Source organism: Dufourea novaeangliae, unplaced genomic scaffold (genome assembly GCF_001272555.1).
Source record: "Dufourea novaeangliae isolate 0120121106 unplaced genomic scaffold, ASM127255v1 scaffold162, whole genome shotgun sequence".
Classification (NCBI taxonomy): Eukaryota; Metazoa; Arthropoda; class Insecta; order Hymenoptera; family Halictidae; genus Dufourea; species Dufourea novaeangliae.
The window spans coordinates 628,486-651,223 of NW_015374046.1; the positions used below are offsets into that span (position 1 = coordinate 628,486).

A 22,738-nucleotide genomic window follows, 5' to 3' on the forward strand; every position below is an offset into this window, starting at 1 on the left:
ATACGGCATACTAGGTACACTTTCTCGTTCTCGTTCTCTCTGACTGTCTTGCTCTCCCTCCCATTTATTCTACCATATTTTCTCACTAGCATCGTTTTGCACTTGGAATACACATCTGTTTCCTCTCCATTACTGCAACCCATTCGTTTGAATAGCTCACTTTCACTGAAAACCAAGCAGTATTATTATTACTGTTCAATTATTATTATTATTATTATTATTATTATTATTATTATTATTATTATTCAATATTATTTGTTATTATCTCTTAATATTATATTTCATTCAATGTATTTATATGTTTTTTCATTTATACAGGGTGATTCCCTCGCTGCGCAAATCGAAGACTGCGCCGCTCTAAAGAATCGCCGTGTCGACACGTGTGTATGTGGCCCCGAGGCGTCAACAACAACAGTGAAAACATATCGACAGATTACACGTGTCCGACGCGGCGGTTCTGTCGAACGACACGGTCTCTGGTTTGTGCAGCAAAAGAATCACCCTGTATAAACTCAGTGTCTCAACCGAAGTAGGTATGACATATGCTGCCCAGTGTGCATCTAGTGTTATCAGTCTTAGACAATCGGACCACACTTATCCAAATGTCACGCTCGAATTTACCAATCTGACCAACACTGTGGAGTTTATTTTTGCTAATACTCTCTAGATACGTATAAAGCGGTTTCCTCCACCTTTATAAAAGTGTTCAAAGTACGGAACATTGCAAGATGGTAGAAACAGCCGTCAAGTAGATCCATCAGAGAATATAAGCAGTGGGCAGCGCGCTAACCAGCATGAGCGAGCGCAGGCAGTGAGCAGGTCATACATACGTACAATATAATGTGGATACAATGCGTGCCAGTGGCCTATCTTCTGTGAACCACGTCCCTTGCTACGCAGTGCTGTGCCAACAATCGAGGGCTGGATGAAAGGAAAGCTATCGTTATGATTAAGCGTCCTTTGTATTGTTTATGAATCGTATAATTATAGTTGTATGGCGTGAGATCGCAGCCCTCGCATTCTGTACACAGTCTACGGAGAAGAAAGATAACAGAATAATCTGAAATCTCTCACCTCAATAATTACCTAAATCTCACCTCATAATTCTCTAATAATTTGTTAATATTGAAGAAGGTTAAGGGTTCCTTCTTGCTGGTTTGTATGTTGCTTTCTTTTGATGCTAATCTATGTTTCATTTCATATATTATATATAACAATATTTATACGATGAATTATGAATTTGAGTCACATGCAGAAAAAACCTTCACTCGCTTCTGGCACAGATTAAAGAAAGAAAAAAAAAACACTTTGGCTTTTTGCATCTAAGAAAGGACTGCAATTAAAACACCACCCTAGTAAATGGCACTAGAATTGTTCTCACTTGTGTCACCGACTACTTGTGATTAAAAAGCATTTATCCATTTTTGCTTTCAGTTTCACACTGAGATCTCTCTCGATTTGAGATAAACAATTGGACAAACATTTGTATGGCATCGCTGCGCTATGTCTCATACCTTTATTTACGTGTTGGTATTTGTTATATAAAAATCAGACGATTATGTAGTCAACCACGCATGATCGACTAAACTAATCTATAAAAAGGTAACAAATTCAACAAATAGTGTACAAAACCAAATCAGATTGTTGATATTGACAGTGAAAAAGTTTAGGAAAGAACGTATGACGCTTTGATTTAGGTCCATGTTCGCTCATCGCTGTTACTTCCTTTGTTAATTTTACTAATAGTTGGTACACTTGTAATGGACCAGCGACAGTATGCTGATGGCACCACAATTGATTGTTTATTTTCATTTTTCTCCCTTTTAACGTTTCCATTTGTGCAACTTAACAGAGTTCACACTGATACCTCGGTCAGGGTATAAGAAAAATTCTTGAGTCCATTTGGATTTTCACATATTGCCATCTAAACAAGATTGTATTCTTTTAAATTGGATTGTAGAATGGTGTCTTTCACTGCGGCAAAGACGAATCTGATGTTTTCCGTATCTGTAAAAGAAACGATTGTGAGAATTTGAAATTTATGTATACAGGGTGTCCCAAAATAGCTTCGATTCCCAGAAAGTAGGGGTTCCTGGGATGATTTAAAATAACTTTTTCCTTAGTACAAATGTTATTCGAGGCTTTGTTAACGAGATATTAACGATAACCCCCAACCAATTAGAACGCGAGTCTGCCGGCCGGGGTTTTTCGTTAATATCCGTTAATAAAGCCTTGAATAACATTTTTGCTAAGGAAAGAGTTGTTTGAAATCATCTCAGGAACCACTCATTTCCGGGAGTCGAAGGTAATTGGGGATACCCTGTATATGCACATATTACATATACATATATGTCACAACTTTCACAAATATACATATCGATCAATGTATACAGATTAAATTAGATTTATTAAAACTCAAAGCCACTCAAAGATACTAATAGAATATTATAAACTGTAAGAATTTAAAAATTTGTTGTAAATTGTCTTTCATTCATATTTTCAGTGTTTCAGCATTAACAGTTTATGGAAGTAAATTAGGATTTGACTTTAGTTTTAAGACTAAATTGTTTTATATAAATACTGCTGATTTAAATTAGAGATAGAAATACATCTGTGAAACTTATTAATATTCTTATGCCATTGTTATAATGTAATAACATTAATAAAATTATTTAATAATTGAAGTATCCTGACAATCTGCACATAAATATTAAGTAAATTATAAAAAGTATATTATAAAGAATAATGTAAATAAACTATAAATGTTTAAATGTGCAAAATGCAGTAAAGTATAATGAAGTTGGTATTTTATTTGCATTCTTAAATTATCCTACACAAATTTGGATATCCAAAACTTCTACAGTTTAATTATTATGATCTAAAAATGAGACATTCGATAATTGAGCCGTTTTTTTTAAAGTGGTATAAGTCTATTTATTCATACATTGAGATATTTCAGGGTTTGCGTTTAAAGTTTAAAGCCTTGTTGTTCTTCGCTGACTTTAAATAGTACAGACTGAGGCACGTACGCGTTACCGTCTGTGCAGGTAGGATAGCCTGTTACGAAGAAATGAGGAGGCATCATTCTCTGTCGACGTCAACGGCAGCGCTGGTCGGTTTGAAACCGCCGTCGCGGGTATAACCGATCGACAGTTCAATCGAGGTAGTTCAATTAGAATAGTTCAAAGATGAACACCATAAGAGAAGTTATTATAAGTGTTATTAGAAATATAAAAAGAAGACATCTACGTGTAACTGAAACTGGCCATAACTCATTTTTTTCAAAACAGGACTTATACCACTGTAAAACAAATGGCTCAATTAATATTTCATATATAAAAATCACAAAAAGAATAAACAGTGAACTTACCATTTATGATTAGTATAAACTGAAGTTGACGTGTACATGCAACATGCAATATTAATGTTTCATTTGTGAAAATTCGCAACACCACAAACATACAAAATATACAACCTTGTATAGGATTAACTAATAAACGAATTTCATTATATTGTGCAATAATGTATTTAAATTAAATAACAGAAGTACATAAATTAATGATTCTGTTTTATCTTTACAGTTCACAATTAAAAATACTATATAAGTAAACCACAGAAGTTATATAATAGTCACAGAAGTTTTACAAAAGTATATACAAAAGAAGAAAAGCATAGTTATAATTTGATGACCTTGATTTAACTTAATAAAATAGTTTAATATTGATGAAATATCACATACGTTTGAAAAACTGAATGTAACACATGATGCCACAAATATGAAGTGTAATATAGTTGGTTGTATATGGTTAACTGTGCTTCTCTGATATACATATACACAAGAATACATATATCGATAAAACAATGTATACGTGCACAGATTGTAAATTAATACATAATGTAAGTTTTGTTCACAGTATTGTGTACAAAATAATGTTTCTACTTAACTGATTCTGGAAGTTTAAGAAATTATTAACTTATAATTAACTTGCAAAGTTGAACGTACACTGATATGAAATTCTGACTTTTAAAATATAAGAAAAAATACTGAAATAAGTAAAATACATTGATACTCAATTGAATATTAAAAAGTATATTTTTTATGGAAATCTTGCATGGAGACTTTATGTGAAGTACTACAAATTTAATGCAAGGTGAATTTCTCCATATTATAATAAAAGGTATTACAACAAGCTATAATCAATGTTAATATTATTATAATTATTAAATAAAAATGAATTTCACCCATCTTGTTATAGATTAACAAATTCAGCCAACAAAAACAATTTCTTGTAATTCTATGATCTCAGAAAACAATATATTACCCAATATACTCAAAAAAGTGTAGATACAATACATTACTGAATTTCTTCTATTAGAAGTGTATATTTAATTTTATGAGTAATTTTATACATTAAATAATATGCAAATAAACAAGGTTCTATGACTCATGCATTAAAACTTTGTGCTGTGCATATTTTTTAAATAACCTTATAAGATAAGCAGTTATTGTGAAAATTAGATATAATTATTGAATTGACCATATTGAGTTGAATATAATTCTTTAAATTTTACTCTTCTATATATGCCAGGCATGGCCAATATACGACTCGCGAGCCACTCTGTCCTCCTCCCCTTCCGTTCTGTTCTGTTCTATCGTAATGTCCCCCCTCCATACCTGCCATTTATGTGTAGCACAACTGAGTAGTGGGGGGAACGGACTGAGTAATGGTAAGGACCATCTCGTTTTTACCAACAACATATTGGCCAGGCCTGATATATGTCATAGTTAAAATATATCACATTCTATACTGCAGTTGATTTTACTTGTATATGGTAAAGAAACATATTTCCAATATTGGCACAGTATACTGATATTTAGAGAACTATATAAAACTATTTTTTTTTTTTAAACTACAACACTAGTGATACTAAGCATTTTTTCATTTTATTTAATTTTTCATATTATTCAGATATCTTCGGTAAAATGATTTATGTATAACTAATATTATCCAAAGAAAACATTTAATATATTGCACAGAAAATGAATTCATTTGTATTTACAATACAACCTGCATTAGTATCTACAAACATTCGCGTATCGGTGAGACAACATTAATGTACCGATGCATATTTTTTATTTTTTATTATTTTTCGACGCTCAGTCCCTTCTTCTTTTTCACGAGCTGTCCTTTTCTACGCTCGGCGTTGATTTTATATTTAAAACCGATTCCTTTACTTACAAGTTACAAGAGAAAGTTCCGAACCTGATAATTCTGATTTAAATGAAACTTCGCATGCATGTAGAGCATACTGAACTATGCTTCTAGCAATTTTTTGTTTCGTGCCCGTTTTCACTCTGAAGGCGTGAAATCAGTCCTTAATGTTTTCGCGGTTTCTTTTTTCATTTTCTTAAAATGACTTTGTAACGGTACGGGATAAAATAAAACTGTAAACACTATGACTATCTCTAATTCTTACGGTTAAGAATTTATATATAAAATAACAAAAAAATCATTTTGTTTATAAATGACGCATCGTAAAGAATTTTCTTTCAGTAACGTAGTAGATCATAAATAAACGAACAATTTTTGTATTTACAGTTTTGCTTTATCTCGTGTCGTTACAAAGATATATTAAGAAAACGAAAAGACGCAAATTTAAGGGCGCATTTCATTCGTTTAAAGTTAAAACTGGCACCAAACAACAATTGCTCCAAGTATAGTTCAATATGCTCTATATTCATGCGAAATTTCATTAAATTTAGAATTTTCGGGTTGGAACCCTTCATTGTTAGTACCCTACCTAACCCGAGATCCAGTCTCAATTTGCAGGTATTACCGCAGGTTTTATTGTACTTTTTTACATACCAATGTTCGTTCAAACATTGATATCAACGTTGTAAAAAATCTCTGTAGGTTGTCACTGAAAGAAATGTAATGTATGTATGTGTACCGTTATATAATGTATATATAAATGCAAAAATTGTCCACAATTACATTAGGCAAGATTAAATTCCTTAAGTGCTGTTTGCATAATTGTATCTTTAACGGCACAGAATACAAGCTTGATATTTTCAGTGTCTGATGTATAATCCCATAAACGCAGCATGCAACAATAAATAACATATGATTGTGAGTAACAAATTTTGTCAAAAATGGAAAATCAATCTTAATTTGGAAATATACAATACCACTCAAACGTTTGCAATTATTTATTTGATAAAAGTAAACTCAATTTCTTTATCAAAAAATATATAACTGGATGTTTCAATTTTTATAGCTGTAAAGGTGTTAATTCACTTAATAAGTGAATTAGTCATGCAAAAACATGCTACGCGTTGTGATTGGTAGCCAACGCTTCGCCCGCGGGGCAATTGGGCCGAGGGTGTGGTACTGGGGGTACCGCCTCCTTTCGCGGTCAGCCCACGAGAGGACAGCGTCGAGAGGTGACCCCTCGGCGCTGTAGGTAGGAGGTGGAGGGACGGCACGTGCAGTCGTCTCCGGCGGGAGGGGAAGGGGGCAATCGCCCCCCCCCCGTTCCCAGAGAAGAGCCCTCCCCTCAAACACCTGTAGGAGAGGGCAACGGGCAGGGCTGGTCGCGGTTTTTTTAGCGTGGTGAAATCCCGCATTGGCCGTCTCCGCCCCCAGCAGAGGCGGTGCACATTTTCTAGGTTTTCTCCCCGTAAAAAAAAAAGTAGCCAATGCTACCGCGGAAACTCGTTTTATCTTTTCGTTAATTTCTCGATAACAAAGCCTCGGATAACGTTTTTGCTAAGCAAAAACTTATTTCAAATCATCCCAGGAACCCCTCATTTTCTGAAGTCCAAGATATTTTGAGACACCCTACGGTATAAGGTTTCTATTATTAATTTTATGTACTATATCGTTTTACTTTTTTGAAATGAGTGTTACAAATGGCACCAAACGTTTGAGTAGTATTTTATATTTAGTTATTAAACAGACAACAGATTAATTTTCCAATGACAAGTAAACGTTATTATTATCAAATATTACGCACCTTATTCTGGTCATACAGGCAGCATGCAGTGTTATTTTGCGCAACACATATATTATAATATTATGAAGCAAAAAAAAAAGAATGCATATTACTGCAACAAATATCAGTAGCCTACCTGTGGCACACGTAAAATGTGAATAAATGATTTTCTCCGAGTCAGGATTTAAATCGACAAACATCCTTAAAATAAATTCTCTAGCAGATAAAGCGTCTCTGGGTGGACCTGTGAAATATACAAGGAAGCATACAAGTTAGCATTACTCCTACTTGCAGTTACCTAACTGAGAATACAATTACCGTATCTTCTCTTAATTAGATTGTCAGTGGGATATTACATGAGGATATGAGTAATAATAAATTCAATACTGACTCCTATGCAGAGCTGGAAATTTCGCATGCAGAAGGAATACAAGTCTGATTGGGTATACTATAATCTCCTCGCTATAGAACCATCTTTTCTAACACAATTAGAAAAACAGGGCACACGTATTTCCAGTATTGGCCAAAACGGGTAATATCCATAACCGGATTATACAGGGTGATTCTGACAACTGGGTCGGGCTATATGAAAGAACAGAGGGGGAGGATATAAAGAAGTTTAACTGTTCGTTTGTTTTTTCTGCACCGTAAAACTATTTTTATTCATTGAGGTACATTTGTATCCCGGACGATCGTTAAGGAAATTTATATTTTCTAACAACGTTAACGACTTACCTCAGGGATGCCCAACATGTGGTCCGCGCCAGAGATGGGCACAATTTCATTCGAATAATACATAGTGAGAAGCAGTAGTATTTAAGATCGTCATCTTGACCTTTAAACAGTTCATGAGATTAAATAATTGTTTGCAAAATGTCTACTTAATTCAAGAAAAAATATTATTTTATGATAAAAATAGGAATTACTACGTTCAATCAAGTAAAAATGACGAAATATTTTTTTCATCCTTTATTCGTTATTTGAAACTTTTTATCTAGATAATGAATTTGCCCATCTTTGGTCCGCGCTCTTACCGGCCTACTCTGCCTGTGGTAGGGGAATGATCCCCTTCCATGTCCACCGAACAGCGATCACAATTGGCGCGCGGGACGACGTACAGACAAGAAAGTTCGTGCGCATGCTCCGACCATAACGTCTCGTACGCCGATTCTCGATCGCCAAGCAGCACAACTGACAAGGGAAGGCACGGAAGTCTCCCCCTCCGATTCTGATGAAACTTTGTATGTCTGTTAAGCAGTGAAAACTAAACTTCGAGGGATAGTTTCACCCCTTAAAGTCGCGTCTCAGCCGATAAAAAAGTACGTATCCCTTATTTTTGACTGCTTAACAGACATGAAGTTTCATCAAAATCGGAGCGAGACACTTCCGTGCCTTCCCTTGTGAGTAGTGGGGGAACCGTTTGGACAACAGGCCGTTTAGGGCGTTAGCCAATTTGGGCCAAGGGTCACATGTTGGTCAGGCCTGACTTACCTGAAGTAAATACAGGATATTCCAAAATAGCTTCGACTCCCAGAAATGAGGGATCCGTGAGGTGATTTAAAACAAGTTTTTCCTTAACAAAAATGTTATCCGAGGCTTTGTTAGCGAAATATTAACAAAAAACCCTGACCAATCACAGCGCCAGTCTGCTGGCCGAGTTCCCGCAGAAGCGTTGGCTACCAATCGCAGCGTGTAGCCAATGGTACTACGGCAGCTTGTCCGACAGACTCGCGCTATGATTGGTAGAGGTTTTTCGTTCGATCGTCGAGTGGTTAGACATGTCGAATAGGTATGGTAAATGTTTCGGATATTTTGTCGTTGGTTTTTCTAGTGAAATGGTTATCAGGGCCGTTCCTGGCGGGGGTGCAAAAGATGCCCCCACACCTAAGCAGCCGCAGGCCATTTATTATATGTAAAATTTAATAAGAATAACAATCAAAACTCTTTTAATGATTCCTAAGATTTTAAATAAACAGAATTCAAACAAAATTAATTTTATATGTATTCTTTGGAACACTACTCTTATACAAGTATGAGCTCTCTTTATACAGGGTGAGGCACTTAAAACCGGCCTCCTGAATAACTTAGCTGCTATTGGTGATAGGAAAAAATGCATCAGGCCAAAATTATTCGGATCATTCGAGCTACTCGATTATTTTAAATCGTCCGAAATAATTCGAACCGCTCGGTTCTTTCGGGTTCTCGGATCGGATCGCTTATGGCCGGTTAAAAACAAGCGGCTTGCCTTTCTACCCTAGCAGTGAGAGAATCACCCTGTATATCTCGGCTCGCTTTTTCCGAGTACTCGAAAAGCTCCAATGCCGCATGTGTTTGCTCCCAAGCTGAATGCGTTTCAGATATTTCAAGGTCACCTCTATTTTTTACAATAGAATTGTATTTTATATACATCAATTGATATATTTTTTTATGCTCTATAAAAAAGAACATTAACACTATGCCAATACGAAATCATGTCAAAAGAAACGTAAAAGCGTAGGTCCAACCCGAATGTTGCAAAATTGCAGTCAAAATATCTTTTAACCCTCTGAGTTCTGGACGTGAAACCTGTGCCGGAGTCATTTCTGACTCATATCGATAAGTTACTATTACAATGTTACGGTCGTTCAAGCTCGGGACCCACACCGACATTGTACTACCATAGTAACGGTTGTTCGAGCTCCAGGAATGCTCATTGATGTACTACTATGTGTGTAATGTCCACGGAGGGTTAAAGATGTAGCTTAGCCTAGTTGCATGAAGTATCCTATAGAACTTGTTAAACGGTGCATAAGTTTCCTTTATGATTTTTTTCAATTACACTCGAAATAGAGCTATAGCCTGGCCCAGTTGCCAGAATCATCCGATACAGTAAAGTCTTAATAAATGCTCGGAAAGAACTCCACATTAAATACATACTTCTGCGTCATCCGCAGTATGTACTGGGCGGATCCTCTGCGGAATCTGTCAAGCGAGTAATGTAACACGTCACCGGTTTCCCCTTCACGAGCCGATAGTTGAAAATTTAGAGTTAAAGAAAGGTTTAAACGCTGTGTATCGATGTGACAACACTAATGCACCAATGTGTTTTTGGTTATTCTATTAAAATATTGGAGAGATTTTTCAGATTAAAATGATACCAAATATGGCATAATGTGGGTGATTTATCAGGAACGATAATGAAAGAAAATGAGTTAACATGAAATAAATAAAAAAATATAAATCCAAATTATATCATGTTTGGTATCATTTTAATTAGAAACATTTCGCCAGTATATTAATGAAATTCTCATTAATCCCTTAACGTGCGCCTTCTTTTCAAATAATCGTAAAAACCTTACTTTCCGTTATCCGTGGAAACTTTTATTTAAACATATTTTCGTACAATATTTACGTGTATAAGGACAAAAAATAAAATATTTAATCAAATACATTAATTTTATTTCTTCAAGTTATATACGTAAAATGTAGGTACAATAAGTGTAATGGTTTTAAAGACAACAAAAAATGAAAAATTTGACCTTACTCGGTGTCAGTACCATAATGAATGAAACTGATCGTTGAAACAATAACAATCGTAAATAAAGCAAACTTTTGAAAAGCCACTCTCCAGACGGTTGTATTTAATGATAGGTGTATGTAAATACATAATCGTGATATTTTAAGCTCACGACAAGTTTCAAAAATGATTAAAAATTACATTAAAATATGCAAATACTAAATTAATACTTCTTCTTTTATTTAATCATCACTTTCTTGAGATTACTTTTCATTGCCAGTGTTTATTCGAGCATGTACATCGTGGTAACATAAAATACGACACTATTCGAATTAATTCGAGTGAGCACATTTCTGCCAGTCCCGTCCACTTGAGTTAATTCAAGGGTGCGTGTTAAGGGGTTAATGAACCACGATTAAAAATGGTTTCATCATTGTATTAGTGTTGTGTCGTGGATACGCAGGCTTCTAATTTGTCTCGGTTGGTTTTTGAGGCTCAAAAACCGTGTTGCTTTACTAACATGTGGCTCCAAACTTCGAGCGTTTATCAACAATTTACTGTATAGCACCACGTGACGATCAGAGCGAACAAGATATATCAAGACCAAGAGAGATAGAACAATAGTGCGAGCAATTCGACGATTTTCGAAGTAATGCTGCAGTGTTTCAGGGTGTTAATCTGGGGGGAATTACGCAGAGCGATCGGAGTATCCGTGTTGTTCCTGCGCCCCCCGGGATGCCATCTTTCCAGCTCTGTACAGTAGTACAGATGGCTCAAAATTAAATTATGTGTATACTACTGCAAATAATAAAATACATATAAAAATGAAAGGACAGATGTCAAAGAAAACTATTACCAAACTTAATTACTCGGGGAAATGTATAAATTACTATACAGGGTGAACCAAAAATGTTGGAGGACACGGAAATAGGAGATTCGTGAGGTGATTTGAAACGAGTTTTTCCTTTGCAAAAATGTTATACGAAGCTTTGTTAACGAGATATTAACGATAAACCCCGACCAATCAGAGCGAGTTCCCGCGGTAACGTTAGCTACGCGCTGCAATGGGCAGCCAACGCTACCATGGGAGCTCGGCACGGCAGACTTGCGCTCTGATTGGTTGGGGTTTTTTGTTAATATCTCGTTAACGAAGCCTCGGATAATATTTTTGTTAAGGAAAAACTTATTTCAAATCACCTAACGAGTCTTTCATTCCCGAATCATCCAAAATTAATCCCTTTATATGAAAATCATTGTCGAGTGTTAGAAGATTGGAAACCAAAATTAAAACAAATAAAATTATTATCTTCCAGTTGTATAAATTCTGGATTGTTTTTATATAAATCCAATCAATGTAGCAAAGAGACAATTGAGTAAAGTAGTTTAATTAACTCTTATAGAAGCCATTTGAAAGCCTTACCAACCAGATAAATCTCTTATGTAAGTTCTTTGATACATATTGATGTGCACTTTATTAGATTATGATACGCAATGATACTATGATTTTAACAGCTCTTTGTGTTTTACAAGTTAGTAATAATAACAAGCTAGGTAATGATATTTAAAATCCATTCTAAGTAAACAATACTTAATACAACAATTAAATCTAATGATTTACATATTAATGTAAAGTAAGTGTGCTAGTGTTCTCTATTATTTATTACTGATGTAATATTTACATATATTTGAATATCAAAAACAGATTTTTATAAGGGAGGGGTTAAGCTTCAAGAATACAATCACAATTTTGTAATTGACAGTTACTAGAACGATTTAAAAACTTTTCTACAAAAATCTACAATTTTGCCAGGATGTATTGTACTTAAACAGACCCGTCGCACACGTGAAGTGAGAGTAGCACATGCGGTCAGGATCAGGATTCGAACTTAGATACACCTTTAAGATGAATTCCCTGGCTGGTACGTCTTGCTGTTTAGGTCCTATACCATAAAACTTGTTGATTTACTAATAATAAAATGAATTCTGCACAAAATAATTATTAATCAGGTTTATTAAAATTACGCTTAATCTGTCGTCTATCGCATAAAGGGTTGAAGTAAATTACAACTGACATACTTTTGTATCACTTCATAAAATATGAAAAATAAGTTGAACAGAACGAAATGCTTTAGGACTTGATTACGGTATTATTAGAAACGAAACAAATTTTTTAAATGTATCATTGGGAACAATTTTTAGGAAATTTAGGCACCATATAACATTATATAATGAATGACTAAATTGATAATATGTTTCGAGCCCTTACTATATTATGTACCTATTCAACGAGGGACAAAAATATTCATATGATAAGAATAAAAATAAGAATGTAAATGTAAAAAGAGTTGTATTGGCTATATTTATTGACAATCGTTTAAATATGCGTAATAATATACAAGGTGTTAATAAAAATGACCGTTCTTTAGAGCGTCGAGGCCTTTAATTTCGCGCAGCATCACCATGTATATGTGAAACTAATTTTAAGACAACCATCAAAAAACGACGTCATTGCCTTTGTGGCTTTGTTTCTGAGCTATTAATTGTTGATTATCGCGATGGATCATACTACTCAAACCAAGCGCTGCTCATTTGATACACGGAATAGCATCTTCATATGTCCACTTACCTTGCAGTTGATGTGACGATACAACATCTCGTGCTACTGCCAATCATTTTTTCCAAAACTTCCTGGAACATCCAATACGAATAGTTAGACGACATAAAACCTGCCGACTCACTAAAATCTACAAGGGCTTATCAACAACCGCCCTACCAGATTGTTAAGTAGAGTGTCTATGCCCTTTTACCCAACTTCTCTTGTAACTGTCATCAACACGCACGCATACAAGTATTGCGATTTTCCTGATCAGGGAGTTCATGTATATTAGCTACGAAGAGACGCGCAGAAGCATACAGGATGTGACCAAAATGTTGGAGGACCCGGAAATGAGAGACTCGTGAGGTGATTTGAAACAAGTTTTTCCTCAGCAAAAATGTTATCCGAGGTTCCATTAACGAGATATTAACGAAAAACCCCGACCAATTAGAGTGCGAGTCTGCCGGCCGAGCTCCCGCGGAAGCGTTAGCTACCAATCGCAGCGCGTACCCAACGCTACCACGGAAGCTCGGCCGGCAGACTCGTGCTCTGATTGGTCCGGGTTTTTCGTTAGTATCTCGTTAACAAAGCCTCGGATAACATTTTTGCTAAGGAAAAAGTTGTTTCAAATCATCCCAGGAACCCCTCATTTCGGGCAGTTGAAACTATTTTGATACACCCTGTATAAATCAATTATGTGGATATACCGTTTCGACCAGTAATGAAAATACACGTGGCCTGTCTCTACGATTATGTTCGAGGAGATGGGGTTATGGGGATTGAATCGCTCGTATTCGGATACCTTCCGCTTGCTGTCTTTTCAGCAACGCATTGTAGACACTTCGAATGTCTACTATGGGTGTGTTTGTATCTTACAGTTGTGTGCTACTTTTGGATACTTGCAAAGTTTGTCCTGTGTGATTCTGTGTTTCTATTTTTAGTGTGATGTACTACTATGTGTCTTTGCACCTCTGTGTTTGTATAATTGCATGTTTGAATAAATTGCGGTGCCAGTAATACACATGAACACTCTCACAGCATGCTCGCATACTGACAGTTACAAGAGAATTTGTGTAAAAAGGCATTCATCCTGTCTACTTAACAATCCCATGGGGCGGTTTTTGATAAGACCTTATGAATATTAGTGAAAAGGAAAAGGTTTTATGTCATCGAACTATTCGTACTGGATGTTCCAGAAAGTTTTAAAAACAATTGTTCCAACGGCACGAGACGTCGTATGTCGCCACTTCAGCTGCAAAGTATGTGGGACTGTCAAGGTGGTATGGCACTGACGGTCATCGATCGAACCCATGACCCAGATAGCACATGACGCCTTGAAAACGTCCATTTTACGGTTATTTTAGGTCTAAGGCGCCTTTAAGCCGCCTTTAAGACGTCATGTGCTATATGGGGAATAAGTTGAGCAGTACGTAGTTGGAGTACATACCCAGATAGCACATGACGCCTGATGACGCCTTGAAGACGGCTTAAAGGCGCCTTAGACGTAAAATAGCCGTAAAATGGACGTTTTTAACGCATCATGTGCTATCTGGATACTATAGGGTGATTCTCTCGCTGCGTAAATCAAAGACTGTATCGTTCTAAAGAACCGCCGCGTCGGCACGTGTCATCTGTCGATTGGTTCTTTTGTCGATAACGCAGCAGTTCTTTAGAGTGGTACGTCCTTTAATTTGCACAGCGAGAGAATCACCCTGTATATACCCGTCGCGTCAGGCGTATTCGCCCGCTTCTTTAATAACACTGTCGAACACAATTTAACCTTAGTTCTGTTTTGCAATATCCACTGGGTGGTTCTTGCAGAGTTTCTCGCCCTGAACATGAATCCGCAAGCAAAATTGCTCTATCATCCTCAGTTTTTAGAAAAACACGAATTTTATAAAAACGCACGATTTCGTGTAAAAATGACGTATTACCTGACAATTAAAAATGCTAGAGAGTTCAGTTTAGTCTTCAAAGATGGTGGTGAATTTCATGATTATATGAGTGTATACAGTTATAAACTTTTGTAATTTTGAATGATTGTAAATGGACGTCAAAGTTTAAAGAAGAGTCGCTTCGCGTACTTTCTTCGCATTATTTTTGCATTCTTACGAAAAGTTCTTTATCCAGCACGAATTCGTTACACAGTATCGGATTCTGCAGAGAGTTCTAAATAAGGAATCATCCAGGAAAAGTATTGGAACAGTTTTGTATTCGGAGATGTCGACAAAATATCCGTCAGGAACGGGTACACGGTGATTTGTCGCCATGTGGCCATTACTCGCTTGCCTGGACTTGTGCAAGATACAAATAGGTTTAACAATGTAGTCCGTTACATTTATAGAAGTTTCTATGGCTTTGCTTATAATTCTTTATTAATTAAAAAATATATACTTTTTTAATTTATCTTTGTTTCTTACAATTTTTTCGAAATTGTTGTATCTCCTACATGAAAGGAAAACGCGAAACTTCTAAATGATTGCCCAGTTGGTACCTTTTAGTATTAATAGGATGCACACGATATTTACGTTTACTGCGCAGACTTTTTTTAATATAAAGCAGACTTTTTTATACTTTTTTGCAGGACGTGAAGATAATAATAATTCTTTCAAAGAGAGATATTATTTGAGCAGCGTGTATCGCGCTTCGAACGATGCTCTTATAGCTTCTATCGCAACTCCAACATGAACGTACCCTTCGAGTTAAGAGGATAATCGAGTAAAATCGACTTTGTGTGCATCTAAATAATTATTTAAATGTTTAAAGGCTCAGAGACTCATTTTCCCTTATCCGATCGAACTCGACCTTACTTTAAAAAATTGTCATCAAGAGTATATAGGAGTCACCTTGGTATGCATGCACTGAACATCGAAATTATGTAAAACTGAAATAGATCGGGAAAAATTTTTCATAATTCCGTGATTGGTATCCAAGAATACATAAAAAAAAACATCAAACATACATATAACATGTATGTGCTTATTGGACAAATCTAACAGTGTTGATCTAACATATGCAAAGTCTTTCCAATTTAAGAATAACCTCGTTCAACGCATAGGATGAATCTAAGAAAGCGTAGCAACGACCGAACCCCCACTTAACACTATTTTCGTTGGCATCGGTAATGCCTCGCGCTTGCGCTGTACCGTTAAGTGGTAGGGGACCGACAGAGATAGCGACCTACGAGCAATCGCAGGCGTCGGAGCGATAGACGGTAGTGGGGGCTGTACAGATCGGTCAAAAGCTGGTCCGAGCGTGAGAATATTCTTAAGTTGGACAGAGTACACAGGATATAACAAAAATTTTTGAGGACTCGGAAATGGGAAACTCGTGAGGTAATTTGAAACAACTATTTCCTTAGCAAATATGTTATCCGAGGCTTTGTTAATGAGATATTAATGACAAATCCAGACCAATCAGAGCGAGTTCCCGCGGTAACGTTGGCTACGCGCTGCGATTGGTAGCCGACGTTACCGCGGGAACTCGGCTGGCGGACTCACGCTCTGATTGGTCGGGGGTTTTCGTTAATATTTCCTTAAGAAAGCCTCGGATAACATTGTTGCTAAGGAAAAACTTATTTCAAATCACCTCACGGGCCTCTCATTTCCGGGTCCTCCAACATTTTTGTTACACCCTGTATATACATATGTTCTAAGAGTTGACGCAGGCGAAGAATGGCGGCAAAACACCGTGCACACGTTGCCGATGGATATTTTCTCGACCTGTATGAATTAAAAGAGTGCAGCAAATTTGTACTGGATTATGAACTTTTCGTAACACTGCAAAAACAACGCGCAGAAAGTAACCAAATCGGCTCTCTTTTTAGATTTTGATAGTCATTTACAACCATTCAAGATCACAAAATTTAATAACTGTATAAATTGATATATTCAAGAAACTCTTCTATAACTTTTTAGACTAAATTGAATTTTTCAGCGTTTTTAGTTTTTACGTAATACGTTATTTATGCCAGAAATTGTGCGTTTTTAGAAAAACACATGTTTTCCAAAAACTGAGGGTGACAGAGCAATCTGCTGCCGGATTCGTGCTTCAGACGAAAAAATCTACAACAGTCACCCAATGGATTGTTGAACAGGGTAATCAGAGAATGTTGTAGTAAACTTTGTTCTTGCTAATTAATTATTATGCAAGTTCTAGTATAATTCACGGTTATACTGGGGGATTCTAGAATGTAACAGCACGCCATATTTTCTACCACGGTAGGAAAAAGAAGGTGTACCTTTACACTGAATGCCGAATAACTGAAAATTAACACATTTAAAACCGCCCGAATCATTGATACTACATTATCAACCGACCTTTGAACCATTAAAATATTTAATTTAAAAAAATTTTTAAAACAATATCGCCCATCTACTACAAGTCATGATTAAAAGAAATAACTCGTAGTCGAACATGATTTACATATAATGATCCTATCGCAACTCATAAAATGAGTTATAGATAAAACAAACGCGTATGTGGTCATTCTGATACAAATAATGAAAGAAGTCATACCTACGTGAAGATAACCCAAATATAATTTCATTCTGTAATAATTGATAGAACATCGGAACATTCGGGGGATCATTTTCTGTTAAAAGATAATTCAATGTAACGCGAAATTTAGTGCCACCGTAAATATTTAAAACTTAAATACATGTACAGGAACATTCTAGTGTAGTTTTCTTAATGTCTATGTTCTTCCTATATGAATATTTTTGTCCCTCGCTACATTTTATATATTATGTGAGTTATACTAGAGACTCAGAATTGTATTTATTAACATTTATTATACTTACCATCGTATTCAGGAAAATAATCAACAAGATGGGAATACATAATCTTCTCTTCGAGCAGATCTTTTTTGTTTAGGAACAAAATGACAGAGGAGTGTTGAAACCAAGGATATGTGATAATTGTTTTGAATAACGCCTTACTTTCTTCCATCCGATTCTGAAAATGACACAGATAATTTTCAGTTATTATAACTTAAGTTTTACAAAGTAAAATTTTGTTACTTTCGTAATTACGATTACCTCATTTTCTGATTCAAACAAGATTTGATCATATTCACTTAAAGCTACTAAAAAGATAATGGAAGTGACATTCTCGAAACAGTGAATCCACTTTCTTCTTTCTGACCTCTGTCCACCAACATCTACCATCCTGCAAGATAGATTGACATTAGATATATTTAGTATGTAATAATACACAAAATCATTTTGTTTAACATTATATCATTCATTATAATGTACAGTTTACAAGAAAGTCTTACTGTTTTATGTAATTGCATTGAAATAATTAAAAAGTGACATTTACAAAGTTCAATTCAGTGAAGATAAACTGCATGAGAAAACATGCAAACAATAAGCTGTTTAAAGCAAAAGAATAATACAAAATGAAACAAATAAAAACAAAGAGGAGCTAAGAGAAGACCATAATAAAGTAGAAAGTAGTACTATCCTAATTTTCAAATAATCAGTTGTTCATATAGTTTTTACTTTTTCCATAGAAATTCCAATTACTATCTACTATTATACTAACTATTTTATACCATTTTAACTACAAACCACTACCTAATCACCACTAAGATAATTATAGCTAGTAATTACCCAGTCAGCTAAACCTGCAAAGCCAAATTTTGTCCAATGCCTGTTATAAAGTTATGGCTACAAGTTTGATGCAAATTAGCAGCAAATTGGCAACAACATATGCAGCAAATTGGCTTGCGCAAACCTTGTTCCGGTTTTGCCCACAATTTGACATAGGTCATGTTACAAGACTTTCTGCCAATTTGCTTTACGAGTTTGTCAGCTGGTGTTGCTTGCAAAACCCAAGCCAAATGCGGAAAAGAGATGGCTATGATTTTTTACACAACTTTTGTCATTTATTGCTGGCAATTTGCTTGAAACTTGTGCACACTTGTTATCAGAGTATGTACAATGTCGTGGTATTCAAGGAAATACGTGACTGGGTGTGTAATAACAATCAGACGTGGGCATAAATTATTTAGAAAAAAAAAGAAAAATACCATTTCAAGTAATGAATTGTTATTAATAAACTGTAATGTAACATTAGTAGGTACCCAGGTAGCCAAACCTGCAAAGCCAAATTTTGTCTAATGCCTGTTATGAAGTTATGGCTACAAGTTTGATGCAGGATTTTCTATGAACAACTTGCGCAAATTGGCATCAAATTTGCAACATATGCAGCAAATTGGCTCGCCCAGACTTCGTTCCGTTTTTCCTCCAATTTGACGCAGGTTATGTTGCAAGACTTGCTACCAATTTGCTTTACCATTCTGTCAACTGGCGTTGCTTGCAGAACCCAAGCCAAATGCGGAAACAAATGGCTATGGTATTTTAGACAACTTTTGTCATTATTTGCTGGCTATTTGCTCGAAACTTGTACACAACTGGTTATCAGGGTACATACCAACAAGAAATATGCTCCTTAAAAATACTTTTTTGTTTCTATAAACTAATATAAAGTAATAATAACTAAGAATTACAAACTTGAGCAACTACATTAATAAAGATGGCTCTCGTTTAAATATTTATTACGAATATTTTTTTGTGATTTTATTATATTATCAATATTTTCTATTTCAAACTGTTTTCTAAAATTCACACGTTACAATTTCTATATTTCAAAATTCATACTTGATCGATTCTAATATTTATATTCCCTAATTTCAAACCACCTTTTTCATTAGTTCCGCATAATAAGTTTCTAAAATTACTATTTGAGCCAAACTCTATAAAATAATTTAATTTAATACTTAATTATACTAACATAATTACTCAGTACATTATATTTATTCGATTATTGCATTGAATCGTATAACGTTGCTTTTTATTTGCACAGTGATTATAAACCAAGTTTATTCTAACAATGCCCAGATCTGATAGGAGTAAATTTCGTCTGAATAATAATACGTATAAAAGAAATTTGGAAATTTTATGCGTATTGAAAACTCACTCAAGATACTCTCGGGTACTCAAATCCATTATTCCGTTAGTTAGTACGTAATATACTTCTAAGGAGTAGACTAGAGTGGTCAAGATTCAAGTAATGTGTGTTAGTACCTAAATATGATGGAGTCCAGATCAAACGGATATTCTATAATGCCAGTAGTGGGAGCTCGAGCCCGAAGAATGTCTTGTTCAGTAGGAAGGAAGTCGGGCTTTTCGATACGCTCTAGGTCACTAAGATAACTGCAAAACAAACGAAGCCACAGTCTGATAGTGCATGCCATGCGTGTATTAAAGGTGAGTATGAGGAGAGGAGTAATCGCAAAAACAGCTCACATGCTCGCCAGCTCCTTGCCTGCAAGAATTCTCGATAATAGAAGGTTCATTGATTTCGTTTTCGAGTTTTATGGCACACGAATCCCAGATAGTAACAAATTCTACTTATAGGGTAGTAAAATCTTTCTTTCTACACAATTATATATGAATAACTTATAGGGGAAAATATTTATGTACTTTCCTTCGGATTGAAAAAGAAATAAGTTTCTGTTGGGAATGATTAGCTTTTAATGATTCTATATGAAGAAAGCAAGTTCTATCGTATTTCGAAAAATAATCGTAAATTTTTCAGCTTCTTGCGTTCCATGAATTAACTTTTCTATTAGAAATTTTCATGATAGATTGTACCATAGCTAACCTATGTCGAACTATACGGATATACAATACTTCGTCGGTCTAATGCAACTTTAATTTCAAAGTGCCCGCAAATAAAACATCAGGATCTGAAAGATAAAAGATCAGGGAATACGGGCATGTTTTTTTAAAATTTTTAAATTTATGACATAAGTGTCAAGTTTGCAAAACAAAAATATTTTTAATATTCTTGCATTACAAAAATAATTTTACGTAGGAAACAGAAAATTCATTTCAAAGAACGATCTTTTATGATCAAAACGAAAAAAGAAGCAAGTTCTTATCTTTAATAGTTACTGAGATAAATATTCTTTTGTGATGGTAGGTTTCGTAAGAATCGGTGAAAATTGCCATATTTGAGAGTCTGTATGTTTTAAACAATTCCGAAACCAACAAAATGATGACTTAAACCCCCCCTATTTTCACATCAAGTATAACATATTACAATTTGAACAAAATCCCAGACATCGTGTAGAAAAGTAATCCGATTGGCGTAGAATGACCCATATACAGGAATTAATCAATATTTTTTGAGTAGGCGATATTAGTTACATTTCTTTTGCATGTCTTATATTTTTGGAGTCCCAATTAAAAATTTGTCACTTTCAACGGTTTTAACTGACGTTATATGAAACGTAAATAATTTCTCTTTACTCTGAGACAAATCACATGCACAAATATAAATTATTACCGAGTTGACAGTGATTTAACTTTTGCTACGCGATATTAGGTACCTCCTTTCTTTAAATGTAAAATCTGACTACTAAATTTTACATACTTCGTTAAAAATGACAATAATTAGAACGTAAAATCTACCCTTTATCGCGACACACAATTAATTACAGAAACTTCATTATTCCTCTATAATAATGCGAAAGGTAGTAATGATAATTAGTGTAAAGTTTTAAACAACTATTTATTTTTTAGCAACCATATCGAAGTTGGGATCAATACTTTGACGAATAAGATCTACAATCCCATAAATTTGCATTAGTATTACAGATACTTAGAACACAGTCTAACAATAGTGCAGAATTTGTTTTATACAGCTTGGTATAGTTGAAAATTTCTAGTCTATCGTGGACCATAAAGCCGGAATATGCCAACGAACCTTTTGAAACGTCAATGAGAAAGAAAAAGAAACGGAAGTGATGATCTTCATTGTACAAAAATTAGATCGGTGAGTCACAACGGATGCAGGCACAATGCAGAAAAAGTCCGATGAAAAGTAGTTGACAGGCACATGCATCTTCCCCCTTTCCTTTGCGCGGCCAGACGTACCTAAATCGAATCTCTTCCAAGTCAAAAGGATATTCAATTATACCGGTAGTGGGCACTCTCACACGAAGAATGTCCTGTTCTGTGGGGAGGTAGTTTGGTGCCGCGACTCGATCTATCTCCATTAGGTAACTGAAACATTATCTTCTCAATACCTGATACGCGAGAGGATACAGAGCACTTCTGATACGTACATAGAATCTTGAATAAGTGACGCATATTCGGACGAGAAAATGATCTTTATTTATAACCGAACATTTGTACAGAGTGTACAAAAATGATTCAATCGAATTTCCGGAAAATACAGAATGCGAAAATAATATACTGGATCAAATATTAAATACCTCTATAACTAAATGATACGAGAGTTTTTAATGGTCGATAAAAATTTGTGTGAGTAACGGCGCTCATGGTTGCTGATCCTTTAATACTTGCTAAAACGATAGATAGACTGACCCATTGAATGGTCATGCATCTGTGATTAATAATATCGTTTTCTTTTTTCAGCTCAGAACTGATGAAATAGCTAAGATGGTCTGTCATAGTAGTCTAAGGTAGACATACCTGATTTTAACTGATAAAATATTGCGGGCACCATTACGCATCGGTAAGTCATTGTGTTACTACACCATTTCCTGTCAGGAAACGTTATTATGCAAGAAAAAGAAACATCAATAATAACAAAACCGTTTCTTTGTAAGCTAT

The 22,738-nt window shown here is 35.2% G+C and overlaps 1 protein-coding gene across 4 annotated transcripts in view; it reads right to left on the reverse strand.

Annotated features, from left to right (window-relative positions):
- Nucleotides 1-1,703: 1,703 nt before the first annotated feature.
- Nucleotides 1,704-22,738, reverse strand: part of LOC107189693 (guanine nucleotide-binding protein G(q) subunit alpha) — a 49,242-nt gene continuing 28,207 nt past the window's right edge. Inside the window, exons 4-9 of one of the 4 annotated variants that reach the window (XM_015578279.1) lie at nt 22,037-22,165; nt 20,180-20,308; nt 18,128-18,257; nt 17,891-18,044; nt 7,133-7,240; nt 1,704-2,007 (exon numbers count right to left, since the gene is read on the reverse strand). In XM_015578279.1, coding sequence (XP_015433765.1) covers nt 1,925-2,007; nt 7,133-7,240; nt 17,891-18,044; nt 18,128-18,257; nt 20,180-20,308; nt 22,037-22,165 — 733 coding nt within the window. In that variant the 3' untranslated portion in view covers nt 1,704-1,924. Of the gene's footprint in view, nt 2,008-5,997; nt 6,081-7,132; nt 7,241-12,324; nt 12,433-17,890; nt 18,045-18,127; nt 18,258-20,179; nt 20,309-22,036; nt 22,166-22,738 lie in introns of those variants that run through there. The other 3 variants (XM_015578278.1, XM_015578277.1, XM_015578276.1) reach the window with 3 other exon arrangements.